The 22375-nt window shown below is 39.0% G+C and overlaps 1 protein-coding gene across 1 annotated transcript in view; it reads left to right on the top strand.

The window, feature by feature from the left end:
* The window catches only part of loxl2b (lysyl oxidase-like 2b), a 44687-nt gene that overhangs the window by 16167 nt on the left and 6145 nt on the right, over positions 1–22375 (top strand). Inside the window, exons 4-8 of the mRNA XM_040050124.1 lie at positions 3008–3219; positions 7754–7970; positions 13225–13408; positions 17794–17945; positions 18502–18669. Of these exons, the coding sequence (XP_039906058.1) occupies positions 3008–3219; positions 7754–7970; positions 13225–13408; positions 17794–17945; positions 18502–18669 (933 nt within the window). The remainder of the gene's footprint in view (positions 1–3007; positions 3220–7753; positions 7971–13224; positions 13409–17793; positions 17946–18501; positions 18670–22375) is intronic.

Consider the following 22375-nt stretch of genomic DNA (forward strand, 5'->3'; position numbering starts at 1 on the left):
GCAAATGTAGAACAATGCACTGTTGAGATAAGATATAAGGAAGGGTTCCTGTCTCATAAACAAAAGCTATAGCGTGGAATATTTGAAGTATAATTAAAAAATGAAATAAAGATCTGTGTGTGCAAAGCTATGTTTGGGAACGTTAACATTAGCCCACAGATTTAGTGCCACAAATCTATGAGAGGTTTGTTACTTTATCCTACATCCTGACTACATCCTTATTCTATGTGAGATTTTTCAACCATCTCCCAAGACACAACCTAGTTGTGTACCAGAGTATAGTCAGAGTGTATACACCTCTGATTTGGTAGTTTGAGGGACCAATATTCACTCTATTTTCCTGATAAAAAAAAAAAAATCTCCTTAGCAACTAGAAACACTATGTTTGCCAGCTAATTGCTAACTCTGCCTGTTGGCCATTTGGTGAAAAGCAAGTAGAGTATAGTAATAAGAGCTTTTGGAAACAGATGGAAACAGCAGCCTTTCCCTGTAGGGAGCAGAAATAATGACAGTGAAGGTAAAAGTAGGCTGTAAAATGAAAACTGAAAGCTTCTAAAAAGCCCAGTAGCTGCAGAGATGGAGCTACTTTTTAAAACATACAGTCAAAAAAAAAAAAAAAAGATTCACAATTTTGGATAACAATCATATTTCCAAATGTTAAAGATACGTACATATCCCCCAACATACGTACACACATTCAAGCATACATTCTTTCCTATGGTCATTGATACATTCGTGCACGCGATCCAAGCATGGCACGATCCAAACCCAAAGTTAAAGCACACATTTAATTTCCAATTGACATTACTCTGCAATTCAAGTACTTTTCACCAAATGAAAACAAGAAGCTTGCTTTTTCACATGCACCTGACAAGACTGGCCTTCTTTAGTCTCAGAAACTATGCTCCTCTAAAGCAGCACTGCTTTTGGACTGGGTCATAGCCTTTAAAACGATCTCATATCAACAGTTACATGTGCATGACTATGCTGCTCTCTATTTATGCATGACAGAAAAAGCCTCCTTAAATAAAATACTTAAGGAAACCAACATTAAATGACATATGATGTTTTGTCTAAGCTAGTGTGGTACTGCCCGAGTCCTGAATTAAACTGCTAGGGCCTGTGGCTGATGATCATGTAGACATGAGGCATCTGGAAAGAAGTAGCAGTTTGTTAATTGCTTCCTCCTGCATGTGTACAGTACGGTGTTTGTGGATTTAACTGGGACAGGCTAAAACATGTTGCACATTTTGCCATAGAAACCCTTTGATGCCTTTGGCTTCTAAAGCCAGAAAAACCTGTAAGAAGGCAGTCGGCCACGGTGATTAGGCTTAATAAGATAATTCACTGTAAAAATGTTTGTGCAGTTTGGGGAAGATTTATAACCAGTGCAGACAGAGCACTGCTGAGCAGCTGTACAGGGGGTAAGAGTCTTTGATTATGCATAATGTAACACAGGAATAGCTATTTCAAGACAGATGTGGTATATAGCTTGGGTTACACTATTGAAGTCTTTTTTGGCAAAAAAAAAAAAAGTTGGGTTTTTTTCTGTGCAATGACATTTTTCTGACTATTCTAACCTTGTAGTAACACTCACCAACCTTGTGGTCCTCTATATGATACATCTGGCTTCTCTCTCATTTCCTGTCAAGTTGCCACAGCAGATGAACCATGTGGCGCATGGATGAAGCGTATTTGGCAAAGATTTTACAATGGAAGCCCTTTGTGATAAAGGCTTTCCATTTTTGGGGGCTTGGGACCAGTACTAGGAGTAAACTAGCTTGTGAACCCATAGGCTGCGTTTGTGTCACTTTCCAGTCTCAAACCTTGGTGTCCACTAAACAGGGTAATTTCCATTGACCAAAATTATTAAGAACCAACATTTAAGGAACTGTGAAAAATAAGAGCAGAAGTTAGCATCTGAAATCTGTTTGGTGTCTCAGTTCCTCAGTTGCCTGTGATACTGTAAATCTGCAAATAAGTGTAATCGTTCACAAGTATTGTTTATGATCTAGTGTTTGAAGTATCCCCAACTGGTCACGGCAGATGGCTGCCTCTTCTTGGGCCTGGTTTTGCTAGACTTCTGCTTCTTCCTGTTAAAAAGACGTTTTTCCTTCCCACAGATGGTTGTTTGATTATTGGGGTTTTCTTTCTATTATTGTAAGGGTCTTTAACTTACGACAAAATGAAACTTGAGGCAAATGTTGTGGTGATTTGGTGCTTTTTAAATAAATTGAATTGAATGTGTTGCATATCTCATTCTGGTGGCTGATATATTGAAAAGGTCTGCTTCCAGTATTATTCAGGTTTCTGAATATTCATTGCGAATGTATAACATTATGACTTTGATGGCAAAATAAAGACCCAGCTTTACATTGCTGGCGCTTAACTGAGCTATGTAAAGACAGGCAAACGGATCATCAGTTAGCAGTGAGCTTTAGCTAACCTGTGGCTAACTTTATTTGTATTCAGCAAGCTGTATGCTCACTGCACCATCTTCATTTTCATTCTGAAATAGAGACTGCACTGTCATGGGAAATCGTTACCATGTGATTTGATTACATAGCAAATTCTATTTGGTTGCAAACTCCCCTACTAACAGGAAGCTAAATTAACGAATTAGCTTACACAGTGTATAGGCTATCATTATATATTGCTGAGATCTGGAAGTTAGTTTTTGGGCAGAGATGTGTCTCTGTGGGTCTATGCATGGTGGTTTAGTCAGTAATGTAAGCTTTTGCTGGGAGTGCTGATAATTTCATGACAGAAAAGTTACAATATATTTGGGAAAAAGCTTTTGAATGTGTGTTTACTGTGGCTGTTGCATCTTTCCACTTCAAAAATCAACAACATATGTTACATGCCCACAAGGCCCAAACTTTAGCATAAAGAAAAGTGCAAGTTGCTGTTTAAAAAGAAAGATTGTTTTTGCTTTTTTTGTGCTTTTATTTATTTATTTTTTGTTTGTTTGCTTTTTAAATGTTGTTTCTCAATATATTGTCTACAGAATCTTGACATTCATGTAGAGGATGTGCAGATTCGAGCCATTCTGTCATCCTACCGTAAGCGGATCCCTGTGATGGAAGGCTACGTGGAGGTCAAAGACGGTGGCAAATGGAAGCAGATCTGTAACAAAGACTGGACCCAGTTTAACAGCAGAGTGATCTGTGGCATGTTTGGCTTCCCCGGGGAGAGGAAGTACAATCCCAGAGTCTACAAGTGAGTATGTGTGGTCCTGGGTGGTTCAAAGAGCAGAGCAGAGTTTAAACTTTAAATGAGTAAAAGGCACCTATATAGAAATTCAGGATATTAAAAGGTATGTCAGAATAATGTGGCTACTGTTTCAATGCTGTGACTCAGTGGGTGTTTTGTTGGGTACAGAAAAAAAATGCATCTGCAGGAGACTGGATGACAGATGGCAAATCCTAATTTTTTTTTTCCTCTTTTTTTCTGTGCCACAAATTGGTAATTACATCTTTAGCAAACTCCCCTCGGTGCCTCACATGGATGAAAAATATATATAATTACATATATATAGATTTGGTAGATTTCTCAACCAGCACGTGCAGATCACTGCTGCAAAATTCATCTAAGTCTCAAACTGTAGAGTACAGCAACGTGGAAGGGGGGCTGAAAAAATTCAAATGAATACATCATCATTACAGTGTTTGACCAAATCCAACATGAGTGACTAACCTCAATCACTTCATTACTCTGGCAGCTCAGTACACTGACTGGGTTAGAGTTCTGTGGAGGCTTGATAAATTTCAGGTTCTTACTGAAATCTTTGTGGATTGTGTATCTTTATCTTCTTCTTTCTGCTGCTCCTCTTACGGGTCAACACAACAGATCATCTGCCTTCATGTCACTCTATCCTTAGCATCCTGCTCTGTCACACCATCCTCTGTATGTCGTCCCTCACTACATCCATGGATTTTCTGTGTTGACTCCCTTTTTTCTCCTGCCTGACATCTCCATATTCAACATCCTTGGTCCAATACATTAAATATACCTCCTCTGCTAATGTACCATCTCAGCCTTTTCTCTTTAACTTTGTCTCCAAACTTTTTGACCTGAGCTATCCCTCTGGTGGTCCTGGTGCTCTCAAAGAAAATCTTAGCATCTTCACCTTTGACATCTCCAGCTCGAACTCCTGTCTTACTGCTGTCCTTCTGTCACAAATCAACCCTGACACCCATCTCCATCCACTCCACCCTACCTGCAATGTCTTCCTCACCTCTCTTGTACTCTGCTGGTTGCTTTGGATGGTTGACCCCAGGTATTTTAACTCATCTACCATCAAGAAAATCATATATATTATTTTCCTGGGTTCTCATTTGCATGAAATAGAGACAAAGAAAACTTGCCAGTTATCTGGCTGTTCAGATTATATATATCTGCTCTCCTCTCTCTAACCTTCACTCAATCCACATACCACCCCCTACAGTCAGCCTATGTAGTAGTCAGCCTATACTACTATGTGACTGGCTGGCTTTTGGAAACCTTGAAAGGTTACAAACACAAACAGAGGCTGGATGTCAACTGCTTGTGCACTTCCATCATCCAAACTATACCAATGGTCAGTCCAACAACCCACTAAACAACCCTAACCCATCCTTAACAGCAAAGGCTAAAATGTGGACAGCTGCTTCTGGGAACTCTCTGCTCTGCTCCGAACTCATTAGCAATGTTAAAATTCACACATGTGAACTGCAGCATTGTTAATGAGTTCAGAACAGGCTGAGATCTTGTGAAATCTCTCCATAACACCTTCCTCAAAAACTGTATATAGTAAACGAAATTCAAAAAAGCACGACATGTCCCCGTTAAATATTCTGTTTTCACACCTATAATAGATATATCAAAGCTTAATGTTCAGTATTGCAGTTTAGGCATTGTATTGCAATGTGCCAGGACCAAGCATTGTAAACAATGGAATAATCTTTAATCCTCTAATGTGTGTCCCATTACATTCCTGACATTACAGGCCTTTTACAGCAAAACTTGTGCCTGACTCCTGTATTTTCAGTATAGGTGCATTACAAAAAAGTTTTTCAGTGTGCGAGGAACTGCTGAGAAATCTAAATCTTGCTTACATTAGGCCAAATGGCCACAAGTTAATCATGGTGTACCACAAAACTTCAGGCACTCAAGTTAACCTTAAATTTACTGTCTGGCTGAGTTGGAAGTCTCCCCTCTGCTTTAGGTAACCAAAGCAGAGTGCAGCAGCTTCCTAACTTTCCATCTACGTGTCAGCCTGCTTTGGCCACAGTGTACTTTCACAGGCTGACATTGTAAAATAAATGTGACAGTTTCATAATCCTGAATTTGTCTTTTGTCCTATTGCTTGAGATTTTCACAATAGCGTCTTCATGAAATGTAAAAAGTGAATTTATAAAGTTATAAAACAGTACATATTTAGTGTTTTGACCTGGAATATTATTGAGTTAAAATAGTACATAGTACTAAAATAGTAAATAGTACATTGTTGGTTTCTGGTTATTGTGACTTAGCAGAACAGCTTGGCATTAGTATTATAGATCAAAAGATTATGAAATGCACACCTTATTAAAAAGCTATAAGGGGAGTACCCCCACTAGGGACTTGAGACAGCAGTTAAAACTGACTTGAGGCTATAACGTTGTTGCACACAAAAATGATCGAGTAACTGCTAGATCTGTAAGTTAACTAATATTCTAAATTATTTGACAATGAACATGGAAATTGAAAGAATGAAGGGCTGCATGCTTAATCTCTTGAAAAGTTCTTAGACATTAGATCTTACAATGTCTTGATGCATGTTCAATCATCCAAGTAAGTAAATTCCAGAAAGTTGATTCTTGATGGTGCGTTTTCAGTGGTAGAACTGTTTAGTCACTCATCCTGTTGACTTCTTCATAGAGTGAATAAATGAATTAATAAATGATGAAACTTTCTGCGACGTACTTACCTGGATGATTCATCAAGACATTGTAAGAACTAATGTCTAGAAACTTTTCTCTTGCGTTTAGTATGTCTAAAGATGACACTAAGGAAGATTGTTTAGTCTTCAGGGTTGTCACCAATGACAACTTAGGTCTCCCATGGTTAATATTAGGGCAGTAGATTGCCATGAACCGAAGTTCAGCGCACAAGCTGGACCCAGAAGCAGAGCCAACACACACAGGAGTACGAGAAAATAAACTTTATTTTAACTGAAGGTGTCCCGGGAGGGTAGAAGGAAAACACGCGTGAAACTCGAGAAACCAAGGGACCGGGAGATGAGTTGCGCAGGAACGCCGAAAACGGGACTGTGGGAGGCTGCAACAGAAAAAGGACAAGAATTATTGGGGCGCGGGGAAATAGCAGCATACGTGGGGGAAGAGTATGAGTCTTACGGTGACAGCGGGGCCGTGGGATCCGGAGGGAGAGGTGAGGGTCCACGGGGGAGCTCCAGGAAAGTCGAGGTGGCGAGTACTGAAGGCGATCCAAATTCCAGACGGGTTCCGAGTTGTTTATCGCTGTGAGACGACTACGGACTGGCGTGGAGCAGCAGGCTGGGCTGGATCAAATAGTCCACCTGATGATCGCCTGGGATGGGGTGCAGGTGTGGAGTCAACAGCCACGCCCGTGGGCGTGGGCATCCCATCGGCTCCTCGGACGCCGGGCCGCGGACCATGTCATAGATAAGAACATGCAACATTTTAAACATTTATCCTAATCTTAAGAGAGAGAACAGGATGAAATGACTCAATAGTCTGACTTTGTGCTCTACTCCTAGCTTGGTTCATGTTCAGTGTCCACTTTGTACCGTATATAGATAGTGACTTTATAAAACTGTTTTACAACACAGAAGTCTGCTATTTGCACAAGCTGAGTTATTAATCATTGTAATTAAATCACGAGACATTAAAAAAAAAAAAAACCATTTGTTTATTCACTGCAAACATAATAATTAATTTGGGGTTGAAAAGTTGTAGTGAAGGATGACATTAACCTTAAAGTTAATTAAGTCTTGAAAATCATAACTTGACAATGACCCTTTTTAATGAGATTTTATGAAAGTAAACTTTCACAGCTTTAGGACAACTACTTTATTAAATCGTTAGTCCTTTAAGGCAGCACTGATATTCATCGCATATGTGTTCAAATTGCTTTAGAGGCAAAGCTCATCTTTGGGCTGCTCCTTTGGACTTTCCTTCTCGCCAGCAGCAAATGAAAACTAAACGCTGACTGTCCTGTTGTAATCTGGTCTTTCACATAGGCTGCATAGACTAGATTTAACCTGATTCAGTTGCTGCTGCTGCTGCTGAGAGAGAAGCTACAAGAAATGTCAGTAAACACCTCAACCATCTCAGATTAGTGACTAGCTAGCAAACTGTGCTGTCTCCATTCCTGTTTGCTTTGTACACCTCAGACTTTCAACTTCACAACTTCAGGTCATACCACCTACAGAAACTGTCTTGACGATTCTTCAGTGGTTGGTTGTATACGGTGGGCAGTTGTGGCCTTGCACCTGGCAGTAGTATGTAGATATGTCATGTTTTAATAAGCAGATAGTGACACGAACATGTACAGTGGAACTTCAGTGAACTGTGGAGATGGCTGTTAATTCTTTGTGACTGTAACACCTCCCTTATTACAGATTGTTATTGCACCTGTTGTTTATATAAAAATCTTGAGTAGTGCAGCTCAATGCTCTCAAATAAGACAGAAGTAGTAACATTGTGTTATACCTAGTTGAAAATCCTTCTCATCTCCTTTATCTGTGCAGGATGTTTGCTCGCAGGAGAAAGCCCACATACTGGGACTACTCTGTCAACTGCACTGGCAATGAAGCACACTTGTCCAGCTGTAAACTGGGCCAGGCTGTACTGGAGAAGTCCAATGGGACCTGCCCTAGAGGATTGCCTGTGGTGGTGAGCTGCGTGCCTGGTAAAGACTTTGCCCCAACACTCATGACGGGATTTAGGAAGGCCTTCCGACAAGAGGTAAAAACCCCCCACATTGTGTCAGTACAACAAGCGATGTAACGATAAGTGGGTGCTGCATGAATGGTGTGAACAAACTGAAATGGTAAACAAAGCTGACATAGGAAATAGCTGCTTGAGTTCAGCTCGGTTCACTGGCTCTGATATAGAGGGTGAATGCATGAAATGTTTTGGTTCGATGTTAAGCAAGGATGGCTCCATGTCGCTTGGTGAACTGCAGCTGGAGCTGCTTTGGAAATGCCTTTGTCAAAATTAGTTATTGTCATCTCAGAGTTTAAAAAATGGCCCAGTCTTGTAAAACTCTCAGGGCAGGGAAAGAACAGCAGCACCAGTGTCAACTATTATTCTTTCTTTAAGTATAAGACCCAGAATTAGTTAGGCTGTATCTTTGGGGTAGTTTTCATACTTTATTTAAATTTTATTCTCTAAGAAATTCAGGAAGATAAGGATATGACTCAAACAAGCCCTCCAAAAAAGCACTGTGTAGTAGCATAAGTGAGTGCTCAGGCTGACTTCATGAATTCTAAATGTAATTCACAAAGGCTAATCACTGTTTCCTGAAGGCGTGATTCATTCTCTGCTCAGATGTAAGAATCTAAAATGGAAAATGTAATCTTTTTCTTTCTGATGCTTTGGCTACAAATCTTTTGTCTTGCAGCAGGGGCAGCTGAGCAGATGCACTCTTTACTCGCAGGGTTAGAGCTGCCCTGTGGAGTTCTCTCGAAAACACGCAAAAATTAGATTTATATTTACTGCTATTTGACAACATTCATAGAAAGCAAGCAGATGCAGTCAAAATGTGTTTCCATCCTCATAAATGATTTTTTTAAACCTTAATGTTCATTCCTACTCCATCACTGCCATCTGTAGTAAAAGTCTGTTGAAGCTCCAAACTCCTCTGCTTGCAGATAAGATTATATTTGAAAATATCTCAAATCTGCCACAGTTGGAGATTTCGGCCACAACATTTCAGCTATGAGCTGTTGTTAGAGAGGATTTCACCTCACACCTTACGTTTTAGACATATTACTGCTGACTTTAACTTCATGGCCTCACGACAGTGTTAATTTTGATGTTCACTATAGCCGTTTGCTGTTCTTTTCTTTTTGTCTCTGTCAGCAGGATTAAGGAAAGTTGAATTTCATGTAAGTTAGTGAATAGGTGTATCATGGGAAATCACCAACACATCCCATTTTTATGATGAAGACATAGGGCACTTTCTTAAAAATAATATATATCGTTATCACAAATTTTCAAATGTATATCGTGATAAATATTTTTGGTCATATCGCCCTGCTCTACTGTGGGGTAGGAAGCCCTCTGCCATTGCTGGTTCTTGACTTGCAGAATAGTTTTAGTTGTTGTGCCATCATCGCTTACTAAAACTCTTGCATTCAAACCATCATTTTACAGTTGTTGGTGTTTCGGGTCAGTGTATGAGTTTTTCAGCTGTGTCCTCAGTACTAGTGATTCATACACACACAGGTAAGTGCAGGAAAGCCCTTCTATGTGGCTATATGATTCTTCCACATTTGAAGTGACATATAAAAGTGACATATAAAAAAAATACTAAACTTGCAGTGGTTTTTTAGCTAACGTTATAGTGAAAGATTTACCGTTTGGGGTTATAAGTACCCCCAGTAACAACTCTGTTAGGGGCACATGAGCCAAAAACATATTCTGAGAGTATGGACTCAGTGTTAGAGTTTAGGGCTGAGAATACTAATTCTACCCCAAGGGAAAGGCAAATATGAGTTTTTGGGGAAAAATGTAAATGGTTTTTGATGTGTGTTGAGTTAAAATGAGTGTGTTCCCTGATTGCCAAGCCTCGGGAGAACAATTTAATTAAAACACAAATTTGATATTCTGATTGCCTAGACAGAATTAGGGCTAGGGTTAGGTTTGTGGTCCTCTGATGATCCAACCATCCGACATCTTTGCGGCAGCGGAGGCTGCTTTAAATATTCAGTTAGGTCAGGGTGTAAACTTGGGCATTTACACTTTCGACCATGTGTAGAAAATCAATGCATTTAAATTAGAAAATAATCCACAGCAAGACTGTTTCGACCACGTGGCTTTCAGTTTGTTCATACTCCACAGTAGCTTTTCATTTTGAACACTTGAATCCCTGCCAGCTCTGCAGAGGTCGTTCTTGTCCTCACTCTGACATCTGACCTCAACAGTAGGTAAAGAAGCCCATTTTCTCACTCGCACCCTCTTAAGATGTCAGGGGTCATGAATTCTTCTTAGCTTAGTTTGACAGTAAGCCAAGAAGAATTTATCTCTGCGTGGCTTCATTCATGGTCTAATGTGAGGTCGGAGCTTGCAGGCATCCTGTCACGTTCCACAGATGGTGGATGGATGGGAGTGGTGTCCCTGACATCATGATCCAAATGGTCCAACACACTCTGCAGATCTGACTCAAAAGAATTATATCCTTAAACCCAAGTTTAAAAATTTGAAAAACAAAACAAAAATAAACAAAAGCACTCCACAAGCACAAACCTCCACCAAGGCAGCTCATTTTCTATGTACTATTTACTTTTAAGAGAATAGTTTTGTATTTTCTGTATATTTATTTTGTTTTCTTTGTTCTTTCAAAACTTCTTTTAAGTTTTTAGTGCACGAAACCCATTTTAATATAACTGTCTTACTTTTGAAGGTAATCCTTTTATTATTATTATTCATTTATGTGGCTATGAAATATAAAAATCTTACATTAATGTACATGCTTAGTAATATAAAAGATGCAATCAATCACAAATTACATTGAAATTGTTATGTACTTAGAGATCTATCGCTGCCAGCATGTTAGACTTTCTGGTAAGAGAAAGTTTTTGTTATGTTATTGTATTCTACTGTCTACTTATCAATTTGAAAAAATAAAAACAAAATAAACCAAAAAAATTCTCAAGAGAAGCATGAGAAAGAAAGAAAAAAAACCCCCCCCACCATTATTTGAACGCACAACTTCATGCATTCACAGTTACCAGTTATCCAACTGAGCTTACTGATGTCACATTATAAACTATAACTAACACATAGCAAAGTTTATGATGCTGACTTTGCTGAAGAGATGCTTTAGGTTCACCATGCAGCAAATTAAATAGAATTTAGAAATTCAATATAGTAAACAGTTAAAAACTTTTGATCTATATTTCACTTTGTAAGAAACAGTTTGACGCAACCTCTGTTCTAGGTGGAAATGGCCTGCGTTTGTATAGCGCTTTTCTAGTCCCTAAGGACCCCAAAGCGCTTCACACTACATTCAGTCATTCACCCATTCACACACAGGCGATGGCAAGCTACATTGTAGCCACAGCTGCCCTGGGGCGCACTGACAGAGGCGAGGCTGCCGGACACTGGCGCCACCGGGCCCTCTGACCACCACCAGTAGGCAAACATGGGGTTAGTATCTTGCCCAAGGATATTTGGCAGCCAGGAGGCAGCCTGGGATCGAACCACCGACCTTCTGATTAGTGGCTGACCTGCTCTGCCACCTGAGCTACAGCCACCCCCAATATCCACATTCCTCTGGCTATGATTTGTGTTTTTTGCATTGTGCCACCACAGAGATGACATCAGGGTCTCGGTCTCATCTTGGAACTCCAACACATTCTAAACATTCTCACTGCAGGTTGAGAGTTCGTGACCCTAGAGCATAGGTGTCAAACTCTGGCCCGCGGGCCAAATTTGGCCCACAGCCTAATTACATTTGGCCCGCAAAGCCATACCAAATTACTATTAGAGCTGGCCTACTGGTATTATACAGCTATATATTGTTTAGTATTAAGCTTTGCTTGTTCCATATTCAGTTTTTCAGCAAAACTTGTTTGAGTCCATAAGAAAAGATTCATTCTTATATCTGGAGGAAGATTTTTTTTTTTTTTCAATAAATATTAATAAATGTTCCAGTTTTGAATTTTGGCCCACTGTGTATTTGAGTTTGACACCCCTGCCCTAGAGGATGGGGACAGCATTTTGAAGTATTTGGCATGGTCGTTCAATCCTTACCAATGGCTTTATGCACAGTGGCAATGTTGCCGATGAAAAGGAAGTCACTTTCATTGGGTGAACATCGCTGGCATGAAGGTGAATATCCCCATATGGAAAAGAAATAGTAAAAACATATATGATTTACTCATGAAAGTGGCCACTTTCTCATTACTTTCATATATTTTTTTAGTAAGTATACAAAACATACAAGTTACATTATATAATTTTTCAAGGAATCTTATATGTGTTTTCACTCTTGTATGCTTTTCATACAAGTTTCATACAAGACAGATAAAAACTTTATAAGATTTATATATATCTTTTCCATATGGGTCTCTTCATTACCAATATGTTGGAAGTTGTTTTGAGTCAAACATATACATGAAGGCCTGTGTCTAGAAAACTCATATTTACCCAAGCAGCTTGTCTCCTTCCAAAAATATCTGTAACATACCGGTCTGCTTTAATGGTGTAAATGATATTGAACAAATTGGACGACTTTCTTTTTTTTACCCCAAGTATTAGAAGTTGGGCTGGTGTTAGTGTTATTTTGACAAGATGGCTGCTATGTAACAACATACATAAAAGAGTGTGACTTCCTGCGTTGTGACACTCATTAAAATTGACTGTCCTAAGCCACCGAAGCCCTTCTGTCGGTTTTGACGATGTGGTGTCCAACAGCCTGCCACCATCATGGTCACAGTTTGTGTGTCCTTGTACCACTGCTGATACTTGCTGGTCAGGAGTGTCTTTAAGGTTTTATACCTGCCCGTGTCCTACATTCACATACGCCATGAGGGTTAGAGTAAACCGGTGCCTCACTTACCCTGATCCTGACATTTATCTATGTGTCACATTTTTAGACTAATGATTGTTTTATGGTTCTAATGTTAATGTTAATAGTGCTGAGGAAATCTGAGTGAAAACTTATTCCAGAGCCCACACATAAAGATGTCTGGGTTTTCTCCTTGTGAATACAAAGCTCAGTAAACCAGATTTCCAAACCGTGCTTTACTTGTAAAATTAAACACTTTCAGTTTATGCAAACAGTTAATGGGAGAATCGCATTAATAGCTTGTTCTATAAACATAAAACCACCCAGTCTGCTGCCTCTGCTCTCTCATCACAGAGAAGGAAAAGTTCAGCTTTTAGGGTTTTGAAAGTACTAGAATAACTCAAATATGTGATTTTTTCTTTTTTGGATAGTTCAGTTTTTACAGTGACCTCTTTTTGCGGTGTTTGTGTTTGTCGTCTTCAGCAACCATTGGTTCGTCTCCGTGGTGGGGCCATCGTAGGCGAGGGGCGAGTGGAGGTGTTGAAAAATGGAGAGTGGGGAACCATATGTGATGACAAGTGGAACCTGCTGTCTGCCACAGTGGTGTGTCGAGAGCTGGGCTTTGGTACAGCAAAGGAGGCTCTGTCTGGAGGTCGCCTTGGACAAGGTATACTGGTTTTATATCATTTATTTTTATTAAAAAAATACTGACAGATTGTTTTCATGCCTGCTCATTGATTGGGACTTCACAGTAGTGAAAGTTCTGAGAAAAGGAAACAAATGCATAAAATTAGACCAGCCTAAGCTAGAGCGGTGCTCTCTCCTTAGCTTTGTAATGCAACCAATGAGGGAAGCAGAAGGACATGAAATGTGAGCTGCACGAACTTAAGGGAAAAAAAACAAAATGATGGGCTGATTACAAAGTAGACCTGAAAATAACCCATGACACCGAGCTCCAAACGACTTTACTCCTGGAACAAATGTCTGTGTATATTTCCTACATGGCACAGAATGGAAGGGCTTGACTGTGGAGCAAAACCACATATCCCAAACATTTCAGAGAAGTAATTCTAGCCTTTAAACTTTTCTGCTTATATCACCCTTTTGCAGCCAGAGGAACATGAACTCATAGACAAGGTTATAAAATCTGCCCTTAGTTTGCATGTGGCATTTTGTCAGCTGTTTAGTGGTAATGCAAGAAACTAACCACAACACTGAAAAATGTAGTGCAATTACAACTGTACATGTTTATGTTGGGGATTCATCTCTTAAACAGGCCCACTAAATGTTGGCCCATTGCTCATTGTAGCTCCATTTATGTGCTTCACCAACACAATGAAACAGTTCTGCTGTTTTAGCTGTTAAATTGGCCACTGGATAGTCACGATCTTTGCTGGGTAGAAGATTTGATTATGAAAAGAATACCATCAAAATTTATAGACCTGTGTGACATGATAATGATGCAGCCATAGCTGCTCAAACATACTGTTCAAACATAACTTTGAAATGTTTACAGAAGATACCTGAAAGGTTAAGCCACTCTATAATACGCCCCACACCCCAAAAAGTACAGAGTGCTTGTAAGATGAGGAAATATTATTTTTCCAGTAAATTACAAAGACATTAGGCTGTACTTAAAATTACTTATGAGTACACAGAATTACCTAAAATATAATTTGTCTCTTTTCCTGTAAAATCCATGAATTTAAGCAATACTTGAAATTGCTTATGCACGACCTAAAATTACTGATTTGCTTCTTAAAATTATTTACAGAATGCTTAAATTTAGCTACAGCAAAATTATTTCTTTGTTTCTGGTAAAAATCAGACTTGTTACCCCCTTATTCTAGTGTCCCTACCTTTTAAGTATTGGTAGGTAAATATAATTACAGCACATTGTAATTTCAATCAAAATAAATAAACAGATTAAAAGTGTTTTAACTAAAATGCATAGAAATGACATTTATTTACAGTGGAATGACACCCTTAGTTGCAGGCCATATTATGTCATATTATATTAAGTGTTACCAGTACATTTAATCAATCTTTGACAAAAAATATTGATTAGAAGTGCGTAAAATTTTAAAATAGTATTGCAGCTATTGCATAATATGAGCTTTTAAAGAGTAAGTTCAATCAGATCTTTACTGCCTAAGTATTGATACAGTTTACTTGAACCAGATTGATCGCGCTACTGTACGGTGCAACATTGAGCTCCACTTTCTTTGGTAGCCAAGGGATTAAACATTTTTGTAGCAGAAGCCCTTCATACAGATATTAGATTAATATGAGTGCACTATGTTAATTGTTGATGTACACTTTACTTTTCTTATCCTGTTTAAAAATGGTGAAATAATGATTTTTCATGTCGTACTTCTTGGAGTGGGCAAATATATTGAAATGTACACAGCAAAGTTTGTGATTCTTGTCTTTTGTTTTGGGTTTTTTTTCCACTGACTGCTTATTTTCAGTGGAGGCTTTTATTGTGAGCAGCTTCACTTTAAGGTTTTCATAACCTGCACGAGCTGCGTTATGCCACTGGCAGGTTTGGAAGTCAGCAGCACACACCTAACAAAAATGTGGCACAAACACACTTCTAACTTAAACACGCAGCAAATATCTCACCAGTGTTCAAGTGTATTAAACACACAGCTTACTTGTTTTTCAGCATATAAGGTGGAAAAATCACATTTTCTCTAGTAGTGTGTGGATACCTGGCAACAAGAAGAACATTTCTTCAGAAAAGGCAGGGACATGCTGTACACTGCTGCACATTCCAGTCACGTTAGACGTGGAAAAATTTGAAATGAAGAGAAAGTAGCTTTTTCCATCAGGGTTTCTCATCACTGCCTTTAATGTTTCATGGAAAATAGAAGTCAGCCCAGATAGTAATTCTACACCATAAGACAAAGGGAAAATTGGAAATAAATATGTTATAGTTATAAAGACATAACATACAAGTCAGACTTGAACAATTAATACTTTGTGTCTGTGGAGCAGACTGAGGTGATCTGCAGGTTAAGTGGCTTTACATTTGTGCTTACAGGGCCTCAGAAATCATCAGGCAATGTGATGTGTAGTTGCTGTTGTGGAACTGTTCTAGTTGTTGAGTTGTTTGATTTATTGATCCTCTTGTATGTATGACCTTCTGTTTCCATGCTTAGCTGGCTTAGTCTTTCCTATTTAGCTCAGTGGTCTGCTTCTTTGTATGATTAGTTTGTAAAGGAACCCTGGGCATATGTGGGGTTTTTGCTTTTTTTAACTTACTATTAGACTACACTCTCTAAACAAAAGTGACAGAAATAGAATTAAAACAAAAAGATTTGCAGATTTATCTTGGTTTTGGACCATTAGACCAGGTCTTGACAAGAATCTCTGTATATTTAAATTCATGCTTTCCTTAGTTCTGTCCAGTCTGAGCTGCTGAGAAGCAGCAAATTCTTTGCTCTGCAAATTCTTTTAAAGGACTTCTGACACTTTTAGATGGACTGCTGCTGCTCCTGATGGGTTTTAGTGGTTCTAAAACTTCTTCCATACTTCATGGAAGAAAGAGGACAAACAGAAACTCTCTAACCCTCAGTGGTTTAAGTCATCATCAGTGAATATCTATTTTTTTGTTTCTTTAAAACGTTGTTCTTCCACGTCTTGCCTATCAGGAGATATTCTAACAGATGCTATTAACTGACTGTTTTTTACAAAAAGCCTTTTTTGCTTTTCTTCAAAACACGGGTTAAGGGTTTGACCAACACAGCATGTTGTGGAAGCTGTAGGGTTGTTGTCTTCACCGATGAAGCATTAGACCTCACAGTGTTACAATATCACTGTTTGGTAGAACATGATTATGTCCATCCATCCATTTTCTTCATTTTATTGTGTTATGTCACAGTAACAGCAGGGTCACAGAGAGGTCCAGTGGGTTTTTTTTGTTGTTTTTTTTTAATTCCTCTTCTTGGATCGTGATGTGCTACCACGTTAAATTAGATCTATAATCACCCCAACGAGTTTTGGGCATACTCTGGGTCTCCTACTGCAATGCTTCAGCTTTCTCCTTTCTACAGCAAGGAGCAGCAGCTCTCCTCAAGATGTCTAAGCTCTTACACATACGTAAGGCCGAGCCCTGCCACCTATGTGTGAAACAATGTAATAAGTTTGCAGAAAAACTGGTGCCAATCCATGGAGAGATCACTGGTGCATCTCAGAGCCAACATAGACAAGCAACAGTTCAAACTCTTATACGATCCAATCAATCAAAACTGATCATTATGGATTTCAAAATGTTTTTCATATGTACCTATTTTCAGTGATTAATAGCAGGAAATTAACTCGGCATATCATTCTTTTCTTTCCCTTTTTTTGCCATAATTTTCAACTAACCTATATTTGACGACAGCATAATAAAACTGGAAATTCTGGTTTTAGTGTCTCTACGAAATAATTCTAGAGGTGCCCCTGTAACCAGAGATAATGAGGGTTGGGACACAGAACAAGATCGTCAGATATTTAACCTTGCTGAGCTCTGAACCCCGGCCCTATCTTTCCATGGCCAATTGTTCCATTGGAGAACAATGGACAATAATTAAACTAAACAACAATTAAAAATGTTTAATTCATTCAGTTTACAACAGGTGGACATAAAGTTCAGGACACACCTAGAAGACTGTAAAAAGCAAACAGGAAACATGATGGGTTACTAAGCTTATATTTTAAAATGCAATTTATTACACTATAAATTGCAATAGACTGAAAACCTTCTGCACCAGCTTCTTGATAGATGCTAATTCCTACTTCCTGTTTTTCCTGTTTTCTCCTAGTTTCTTGCCTTAATGCTAAACTAATTAACTTTTGACTCTGACCTCATATTTAGCATGTAGGTGCCTCACTCTAGGAAAGAAAACATGTTTTTCATTGAAGCTTTGAATTTTAGATTTTTTTATTACACCAGAATTGTGTTTTTTAATGATATGTAACAAGACCCAACATACAGATTTGTGTTCCCTCAGTCACCTTCAGTGAAATTCAAACTGAATCTGCTTCTTTGTGTGAATTTTTCAGGTATGGGCCCAGTGCATATGAATGAGGTGGAGTGTTCAGGATTTGAGAAGTCCATAACTGAGTGTTCGTTCAATAAGGAGGCTCTGGGTTGTAGCCATGAGGAGGATGCAGCCGTCAGATGTAATGTCCCAAAAATGGGCTTCCAGGAAAGGGTTGGTTTCCATTTCACTACAGCCAAATACTGGTTAACACAGCTGCTCTAGGAAATGAGTTCACAGTGCAACTCAGCAGTTCGTCCAGTAGACAAGAACTGGAGTTCCTTCTACTGTATAACATAATAACATGAATACTTTAAGTGTTCTTTAGTTTGTACTAACATGTGTTGCAATGCAATGCTTGACACACTGCAATTTTTACAATATGAAAACGTCATTTCTGAAAGTACGTAGATGTTTACCTGATACAACGCAGAGCTGATTAATCTCATTGTATAGAAATTGCCTCAAATTCAGCCAGGAAGTGTTTACAGGATGAACAGGAGTGAACCCAGGTTAAGTCATGACTTAGACCTCTGAGAGGAACATTACTTGGATAATTACTACAAAAGTATGTATGAAGTGTACATGGTGCAGTAGAGGTGTACCAGTGAAATCTTGATTAAATCTGTATTCATTTTGCATTTAATGGCAACAAGCACTGTAAATGTGTCCCTTCCAAGAGCACTGATGATCATCAACAGTCCTGTGTTGTTTTTTTCCACACCCACAGCTGCGTCTGAGTGGAGGTCGTAACCCGTATGAAGGCCGTGTGGAGGTGCTGGTGGAGAGAAATGGCTCTCTGGTGTGGGGGACGGTGTGCAGCGAGGGCTGGAGAACCATGGAGGCCATGGTTGTCTGTAGACAGCTGGGTCTGGGCTTTGCCAGCAATGCTTTCCAGGTATGAGTCACAGCAGCCAGGAGGTGGGAATCAGTTTGCCTGGGCGTGTGAAAATCTTTAGATAAAATGTAAACCAACAAATTTTGTGTTCTTATAGCCAGACTGTATGAATCTGAGCACAACCTCTCCACAGTTCTCCGTGGACTCTTCATCTTTAGTTTATAGTTTATAGAAAATGACCCAATAGACATTTTCCACAAAAAGCTAGTTAAAAGAGACAAAGCTATGTGAGTTTAGTGTGTTGGGCTGATTTCCTCAAAGTGGATGATTTCTTTGAAAGTGCTGCTTCATTTAAAGTCATGAATAGGTGCTGCATTTGTAATTCATTATTGAAAGTCCACTGTTATTCTCTTTAGAACTCTTCCTTTTTTAAACATGTTCAGTTGACCTGCTGTGCAGCAACTCGAAGCCTCTTGGTTATTCTAGTAGTTAATTGGATAGCATAAATCAGGCTGGTACAAATTTAACACAGACTCTGCATTTCTGTTAATTAACACCACCAATAAATTCACAGATGCGTTTTACTTTCTTTTGAGTAAATGATAGGAAATTGCTGTATGTATAGGGCCTGTGAAATAAAGTGTATATATACCCACATCCAAGAAACAAAGCTAACTCAGCAATAATGTATCGACAGAGCACTGAAAGCAGCTTCCAGCAAATAGCTTGTGCTGCCAGTGGAAAATGGGATACAAAATGTACTATGGCACAAAGAAGAAACTTTCCACTTGTTTTAGGAGTCTTTCTTTTTCCTTTTTTTTTTTTTTTTATAAGAAGTTTGCTCTCTAGACAGCAGAGAGAACTAGAATACCTACGGCCAAATCATGAGTGTTTGGGCTTCCACAATCCAACAGCGCAGAAAAACTAAAAATTCTGCTTTTATTTTGTATGGACTGAAAGGTCCAGTACAGAAAAGGAACTGTCAGTTGTTAAATCACTGTTTGCATCAGTTGGCTGTCAGTGAGCTTTGTTTGGTGTATATTATGATCAGAATTAGCTGTCGAGTCTGGAAACTCAGCTGTTAGGGTTATGTGACATAAATTCCTGAGACTTTTTAGTCATGTAGTAATTACATTTCATCTACATATATAATATTAAAGAGACTGTAGGTTCATTGTTTTGTACATTCACAGTTCAATTCAATTCAATTTTATTTATATAGCGCCAAATCACAACAGCAGTCACCTCAAGGCGCTTTATATTCTACAGTAGATCGTACAATAATAGATACAGAGAAAAACCCAACAATCATATGACCCCCTATGAGCAAGCACTTTGGCGACAGTGGGAAGGAAAAACTCGCTTTTAACAGGAAGAAACCTCCAGCAGAACCAGGCTCAGGGAGGGGCGGGGCCATCTGCTGCGACTGGTTGGGGTGAGAAAAGGAAGACAGGATAAAAGACATGCTGTGGAAGAGAGACAGAGGATTAATAACAGATATGATTCAATGCAGAGAGGTCTATTAACACAAAGTGAGTGAGAAAGGTGACTGGAAAGGAAAAACTCAATGCATCATGGGAATCCCCGGCAGCCTACGTCTATTGCAGCATAACTAAGGGAGGATTCAGGGTCACCTGGTCCAGCCCTAACTATATGCTTTAGCAAAAAGGAAAGTTTTAAGCCTAATCTTAAAAGTAGAGATAGTGTCTGTCTCCCGAATCCAAACTGGAAGCTGGTTCCACAGAAGAGGGGCCTGAAAACTGAAGGCTCTCCCTCCCATTCTACTTTTAAATACTCTAGGAACAACAAGTAGGCCTGCAGAGCGAGAGCGAAGTACTCTAATAGGGTGATATGGTACTACAAGGTCATTAAGATAAGATGGGGCCTGATTATTTAAGACCTTGTATGTGAGGAGCAGGATTTTGAATTCAATTCTGGATTTAACAGGAAGCCAATGAAGGGAAGCCAAAACAGGAGAAATCTGCTCTCTCTTTCTAGTCCCTGTCAGGACTCTTGCTGCACCATTTTGGATTAGCTGAAGGCTTTTCAGCGAGTTTTTTGGACATCCTGATAATAATGAATTACAGTAGTCCAGCCTGGAAGTAATAAATGCATGAACTAGTTTTTCAGCGTCACTCTGAGACAGGATATTTCTAATTTTAGAGATGTTGCGCAAATGGAAGAAAGCAGTCTTACATATTTGTTTAATATGTGCGTTGAAGGACATGTCCTGGTCAAAAATGACTCCAAGGTTCCTCACAGCGTTACTGGAGGCCAAGGTAATGCCATCCAGAGTAAGAATCTGGTTAGATACCATATTTCTAAGATTTTCAGGGCCGAGTACAATAACCTCAGTTTTATCTGAATTAAGAAGCAGAAAGTTAGCTGCCATCCAGGTCTTTATGTCTTTAAGACATTCCTGCAGTTTAACTAATTGTTGTGTGTTATCTGGCTTCATAGATAGATAGATATAGTTGGGTGTCATCTGCATAGCAGTGAAAATGTATGCTATGTCTTCTGATGATACTGCCTAAGGGAAGCATGTATAATGTAAACAGAATTGGTCCTAGCGCTGAACCCTGTGGAACTCCATCATTAACCTCAGTGTGTGAAGAGGACTCTCCATTTACATGCACAAATTGGAGTCTATTAGATAGATATGATACAAACCACTGCAGCACAGTACCTGTAATACCTACAGCATGTTCTAATCGCTCTAATAGGATATTATGGTCAACAGTATCGAATGCTGCACTAAGGTCTAGCAGGACAAGCACAGAGATGAGTCCACTGTCAGAGGCCATAAGAAGATCATTTGTAACCTTCACTAAAGCTGTTTCTGTGCTGTGATGAGCTCTGAAACCTGACTGAAACTCTTCAAATAAACCATTCCTCTGCAGGTGATCTGATCTCTTTCAAGGATGTTTGATATGAAAGGAAGGTTGGAGATTGGCCTATAATTAGCTAAGACTGCTGGGTCTAGAGATGGCTTTTTGAGTAAAGGTTTAACTACAGCCAGCTTGAAGGCCTGTGGTACATAGCCGATCATTAGAGATAGGTTGATCATATTTAAGATCCAAGAATTAATTAATGGCAGGACTTCTTTGACCAGTTTTGTAGGAATGGGGTCTAAAAGACACGTTGATGGTTTGGAGGAAGTAATTACTGAAGTTAACTCAGAAAGATCAATTGGAGAAAAAGAGTCTAACTTGACATCAATGGTACTAAGAGTAGCTGTAGATAATATTACATCTGTGTGATGATTATTGGTAATTTTTTCTCTAATGATTAAACTTTTTTTTGTGAAGAAGTTCATGAAGTCATTACTAGTTAACGTTAAAGGGATGGTTGGCTTAAAAGAGCTCTGACTTTTTGTCAGCCTGGCTACAGTGCTGAAGAGAAACCTGGGGTTCTTATTTTGTTCTCAGGAAATGATCAGACAGGAGAGGAAACACTGTTAAATGTTCAGTTTCAATGCCATGTCTCATGTTTCATTCTAAATACACATGTGACAAATCAGCTAGCTGATAGCTTCTGCACAAATGTTAAGGCTAACTGCTTACCGGCTTTTACTAGCATGTATCTATCCTTCCAGGGTGGGAGTTATAGGAAGAGTAGTCTATATGTAGACAATACAAAATAAGTTTATAAAATTAAAATTTGGGCTATGAGTAGGTTTGAATGTTGTGCAGTTCATTTTAAATTGTAGTTGTATTTTTATTTTTATGGTTCAACAATCCAAATGACTGTAATTACAAGTAATTTT

The sequence above is a fragment of the Simochromis diagramma genome, unplaced genomic scaffold (assembly GCF_900408965.1).
Source record: "Simochromis diagramma unplaced genomic scaffold, fSimDia1.1 OVJJ01000159.1, whole genome shotgun sequence".
Lineage (NCBI taxonomy): Eukaryota > Metazoa > Chordata > Actinopteri > Cichliformes > Cichlidae > Simochromis > Simochromis diagramma.